General features: G+C 43.5%; 1 protein-coding gene across 1 annotated transcript; it reads left to right on the top strand.

Annotated features, from left to right (window-relative positions):
- Positions 1 to 1,054: 1,054 nt before the first annotated feature.
- On the top strand, positions 1,055 to 4,478 carry LOC113957506 (antimicrobial peptide THP2-like). Its single transcript, XM_027665095.1, has 4 exons — positions 1,055 to 1,136; positions 2,631 to 2,703; positions 3,323 to 3,443; positions 4,257 to 4,478. The coding sequence occupies exons 2-4, from the start codon at positions 2,646 to 2,648 to the stop codon at positions 4,303 to 4,305; spliced, it is 228 nt and encodes a 75-aa protein (XP_027520896.1). The 5' UTR covers positions 1,055 to 1,136; positions 2,631 to 2,645; the 3' UTR covers positions 4,306 to 4,478.
- The last annotated feature ends 1,616 nt before the right edge of the window (positions 4,479 to 6,094 follow it).

The following is a 6,094-nucleotide window of genomic DNA, read 5'->3' as shown; positions in this document are numbered from 1 at the left end:
AGGGACACCTTCCGCTAGCCCGGGTTGCTCCAAGCCCTGTCCAGCCTGCCCTTGGACACTTCCAGGGATGGGGCAGCCACAGTTTCTCTGGGCAACCTGTGCCAGGGCCTCACCACCCTCATAGAGACAAATTTCTTCCTAATATCTAACTTGGTAAAACCCCACCTGCAGAGCTGCCTCCAGCTCTGGGGTCCCCAGAACAAGAAGACATGGACCTGTTGGAGTGAGTCCAGAGGAGGACACCAAGGTGATCAGAGGGATGGAGCAACTCTGCTGTGAGGAAAGGTTGAGGGAATTGGGATTGTCCAGCGGGAGAAGAGTAGGCTTTGGTGTGACCTAATTTCAACCTTCCAGTACTTGGAGAGAGCCTGCAAGAAAGATAGGGAGAGACTATAAGGGCCTGGAGTGACAGGACAAGAGGGAATGGATTCAATCACAAAGTGAGTTGGTTTAGATTAGATATTAGGAAAACATTCTTCACTGTGAGGGTGGTGAGGCCCTGGCACAGGTTACCCAGAGAAGCTGGGGCTGCCCCATCCCTGGAAGTGTCCAAGGCCAGGTTGGATGGGGCTTGGAGCAACCTGGGATAGTGGAAGATGTCCCTGGCCATGTCAGGGGGTTGGAACAAGATGGTCTTCCAAGCCAACCCATTCTGTGATTCTATGATTCTGCACTTACGGAACAGAGAATAAACTAACTGGGAGGAAAGAGGAACATGCAAATGCTTCGCATTGCAATGGATTATGTTGCTCCTAAACAGGGACGGTTCAAGGTGTGTCCCAAGATGTTTGACACATACCGTGGTGGGTTAACGTATCTTACACAAACTGGAGTGTCACAAGAAGTGTTGCATGAATAATCTGGGATTTTCCAGAAACAAATTTCAACAGGTTGAGAGAGAAACCCTGTTTTATCGTCTGGAAGTGAAAAGCAGCTTGTTTCTGGTTGGATTAGATGCCACCAAAAAAACCTGTAAGTATTTGATTGGTGCAATGTATAGCTGAGAAGAGAAAGCAGTTTTCATTGCCTTTTGGAAACATCTTATAAAAGAGGATCTTAGCCCCACAGCCAAAACCCTCTGGAGGGAAGGGACCAAGAGCAGGGTTTTTTTGGCTTCTGGGCTCACCTGATACCTGGTAACATCTCAGTTCTTTTTAGCTTTTTTTTCAATGTAAACTTTTGTCTTTTCTGCAACAATCCAACTCCAAAATAAAACCCCAAACTTCTGCATTATTAACTTTAATTTTGATGTTAATGAAAAAGGTAAATATAAGTTTTCTGAAATTTGGATAGGTTGAATAAGTAGTTCAAATATGTACTAATACCTAGATTACTTTGATAAAAATATTCTGCTTACTAATTCATAGGGAAAACATCTGGCTGGGTCACGTTTCTTTAGCGAGGTCTGTGGTCCAGAGAAATTGGTGGCTTCTTCAATGGAAATCTATCTATCTCTATATATCTCTCTCCATTAAATATACATAATATTTGAATATTAAATATATTAAAAATAATTATATGACACTAACATAATATATAATAGATTTCATATTATAGATATTTATATTATATTATATATAATATACATTATATGTTTAATCTAGCCCTATGTTGGGAACTTTATTTTATTTTTTGAATTATTAACTTTATCTCCTTGTTTTTCCTGATATTTTCAAACATATAGACATTTGTGTAAACTTCTAATTTGTGTAAACTTTCTGATGAATTTTGAAACAGTTTGGGGCCACCTTCTATAAATTCTGTTTGCAGAAATATGACATTTCAGCACAATCTCAATTCCCTTCCATACTTAAGAGAACATAATTTGTGACAGATGAGAACATTCCCTAATGCCAAGATATACAGCATTAACAGCCACTTTTTTATCCATCAGTCCCTTCTTGGCCATCTTATCCTAGTTTGCTGATAATACTTTAAACTATTAGGCCTTTCAATGAAAGTATCACATGTTTGTTTTTCAAATTTTATTTATCAAATGGGAACTGATTTGGTTGTACATTTCCATTCTAGAGCTGCTGCCGGTAGACCAAGACTGAAGATTGTGACAAAAATTATTTAATTCAGCTGTTATTTTGACATTGCAAAATGAACTATTTTTTTTCTGAACTTTACAACTTTGCCTGTATAATCATGTCATTTTGCCTATTGTTGCTTATCTACTAGATAAAACATTTAACTAAAAATAAATTTATGATTACAACCCTGGAAGTGTTCAAGGTCAGGTTGGTTGGGTTTGGAGCAACCTGGTCTAGTGGAAGGTGTCCCTGCCCATGGCAGGGGGTTGGAATGAGATGATCTTTAAGGTCCCTTCCAACCCAAACCATTCTGGGGTTTTATGATTCTTTTCTGGCTAAGATCTGTTTTCAAAATGTGAAAGAATTGTGAGTAGTCAATTTATTAAAGTAACTTAATGATCACATGTCCTGAAACCATGTTGTCCCACAAAGCTGTCATGATGTCACATGGGTCTTGCTGATAATTTTTGAATGCTTGAAGAAAAAGACCATATAGTTGCTATTTTTATTAACACATTATTTGTACAGTTCAGGAGATTGCAGATCCCAGGGACTGTCTGTCAAACATCTTTCTTGGTCCTTTTCCCTACACAGGGGGAATCCACAGTCATGAAGATCCTTTATCTGCTCTTTTCTCTCCTCTTCTTGACACTCCAGGTTTCTCCAGGTAAGATGGGAAAGAGATGCAAGAAAGGAGTATTTGTGCACCTGAAGTAAAATTCCCAAGCACATTTTAACAATTCCTGTTTAAAATTACTAGAATCCAAATAAGAATTAATCAAACAACTCAGTGCTGAAAACTTTTTCAAAGGCGGAGAAATTATAACTTCTGAAGAAAAGTGATTTTTCACTTCTAGTGTCTTCCTAAAATGATTGTGTGAAGTACTCTGGTGTTAGGACACCTGAGATAGTGCCTGTGGTGGCCATGATCTTTAGAAAGCAGATGAAAATGAGGCCTGGCCAACTATTTCTGGAAGGAGACATTAATAAAACCTCTGGATGACCCTTTCCCATAAGGTCCTGACAGTGAGTCAGGAAGTCTGTCTCATTCTCCACCTGGACTTTAGGGCCATGCACTTAGATGCAGTGTGAGCTGAGGATTCCACCTCTGGAAGGTGTAGACCTGCTTTGTAACCTCACCTCTCACATGGCCTTTCAGAATGACCAAATCTGGGCCTCTTAAGGCAACTTGGTGGCAAAGGCAGCTCAGGGGATGGGAAATCCTTCAGCTGCATTGCCCTGCCCTGCAGAGCCAGAGGACGGGAAATGTTTTGTTATGGTTGCAGGTTTGTCTTCACCCCGGAGGGAAATGTTTTTTTGTAGAAAAGGGACCTGTCACGTAGGAAGATGCCCCGTCCATCTGGTTAGAGATGGAAGCTGCTTTGGGATCCGCTCCTGCTGTAAATGGTGAGTTTCATGTTCACCAAGGCTCATCCGAAGTATGAGCAGGCAAATATTATTTCTGTGTCCCAAATCCCAAGGTGTTACTGAGAATTTAAATTAAATATAAAGGAGAAAAAAGAGCTCTTATGCCATGAGGACAGTCAAGTGTTACACGTTGACTCAAGTGTTGCACGTTGTACAAGAAGCTTTTGGACAAAGCTCTCAGGCAGATGTTGGGATTATTGAGTGTCCTGTGAAGGGCCTGGAGTTGGACTTGATGATCCTTGTGGGTCTCTTCCAACTCAGGATGTTCTATGACTCAAGTAGGTCGAGCTCCACAGTGCTTTTCTCCTGAGATGTGCACCATGCTCTGCTCCAACAAGAAGGAAAAAATACCATCAGAGAGGTCATCCTTGTGTTGTCTCAGCTCTGTTTGATCCCTTTCCATCTCCTGTGCCAGAGCGAAATATCAGGGTTTGGTATTTCCAAAACTGGGTTGCTGTGCTGTGACCACAGGTGCCTGAGTGCCTTCAAGGGTGTGCAAAAAGAGCACAACACTGTTGTAAAAAGAAATTATCATGTGAAAAATAGCCTGCTATTTTCATTCAGGAACGAATGCATTCACTCTGCTATCAATTCCCTGCTTTTCCTGAGGCAATAGGGAAATACTTCTTACTCACAGGTGTGTGTGCACATGGCTGTCTCAGCATGACTACACATGATATTATATATTTTGGAAAACTCTTATATTCAAGAGGAAAATGCACATGGGTTGAGAGTAAATAGGGAGGAACTATAAACAGAAAGAAAATTGGAATTTTTTTTTTCTTTGTGCAGGCCGTGGGATGTACAAGGCTTCAGTGAACCAAACATTGAAGAGCAATGAAAATTTCTTCTAAATCCAGGAATTTACTTGGAATCTTCTTACTGCTAAAACCAGTGGATCCTGCTGCAAAGCCTCACACACCTTTCACTTCCAATGAAAAAAGCTTTATGATATAAAGTAAATCCAAATGTATTCTGCATTGCTCCCCCTCCTTCTAAATAAATTGTTGCTTTGCATTGATATCACTGAAACAAGGGTGTCTGCTGCATGGGCTGAGGTCATGATCCCACCCGGGTTTGACACACAAACCCCAGAGGGCAACAATTTACAGTGCCTACAGCTCCTTAATTGGACCTTTTCTGAGTCATGTAGGTATCCAGGGCTAGACAGACATGGACTGAAGACCTTAACCTACAGTGCCAAGAGTTAGGCTGGCTGGAAGAACACAGCTTCCCTTTTTGGGAAGAACATCTGAACCCTTTGTGGGTTCAGATGCCAAAATACTTCTTTTCTTACTGCGCAGAAACCTTTTCTTGGGAAACATAAATAGTTGAAACCCCTCACTCCCCACCCTGGAGGCCCTGGGGCTCCTCCTCATTGTGCTCCAGCACACTGTAACACTCCTTCCTGGGGGCTGTGCTGCTCCACGTCCCATCCCACCACATGGTAGGGAGGGACTCCCTTGTCCTCAAGAGAACTTGAGATGATCCCATGGGCAACCTCAATGAGATCTTTGTGGACCTCACAGGGAAACAGGTTTCCCAGGGTGGCTGTCCAGCTCCCCATCAAGGGAATATCACAAAGAGGTCCCATGGATCAGAAGGGTTGCCCTGCAGGGTGTGAGCAGGGGGTCTTCTCCTCTCCAACCCCCTGGACACAACCTGAGGTTAGAGTGGCTGCTCCCTGCCAAGGCTGACCTCACCCTCTCTGCAAAATGCCTCCGTGATTGTGAACTCCCTGTGGATAAATATGTGTGGGTGTCCAAGAACATGTGTGTTCATAAGATGTGGTTCTGCTTGTACTGGTAGAGATTTGTCTGTCCAAGGAGGCCACCCTGTCCATTTCCAAACTTCCAACTGGGTATGCAGCACTTGGCAGAGATGCCAGGCTTCTGTTTCTTGGCATTTGCTTCCATCCTGTGTCACTGGGTAACTTAATCCAGCTCTCAGTTTCTAGGAAGACACCTCTAAGTTGACTACTTACCACAGCACACCACATCACTAAGGAAATGTTTCTGTTCCCTGTGAGGGCAGTGAGGCCCTGGCACAGGTTGCCCAGAGAAGCTGTGGCTGCCCCAATCCCCAGGTCAGTTTGGACAGGGCTTGGAGCAACCTGGTCTAGTGGAAGGGGCATGGCAAGGGGGGTTGAACAAGATGATCTTTAAGGTCCCTTCCAAACCAAACCATTCCAGAATGATTCTATGAAAGAAGGACAGTTCATCTCAGACTGGACTGGTGCTGTGTCTGCACCAACTAATTACTGTCCCTATCCCAAAGATTTTCCAGCCTGTGTACTTCTGTGCAGGGGGTGTCACAAGACATGTTGCAGGAGGATAATGGTGACATTGCAACAGCCCCAGGAGGCCCCTCAGCCTCTGCCACTGCAGCAGGGAGGGACGAGGGGCAGCCTCAGCACCCCCACACTGATGGGGCACTGCCTGGTTGGCCAAGGGCAGTTGTGTCAGCAGGAAGAAGTGCATGTCCCACCCTCTGGTAACGGTGTAAAAACAGGGTGTTTTAGGCAAAGTGATACTCCTCAGTTGTGACTCTTCTGTGTACAAGTGACTCCAGGTCAAATTGTTACAGCCCTTTGCTGCCTTGGTGTGCTCTCAACCAACTCCTTCATCAGG

The sequence above is a fragment of the Corapipo altera genome, unplaced genomic scaffold, assembly GCF_003945725.1.
Source record: "Corapipo altera isolate COAL_440 unplaced genomic scaffold, ASM394572v1 164, whole genome shotgun sequence".
NCBI lineage: Eukaryota > Metazoa > Chordata > Aves > Passeriformes > Pipridae > Corapipo > Corapipo altera.
Note: the sequence above shows the minus strand (reverse complement) of the source record. Positions and strands in the feature narration are given on the sequence as shown.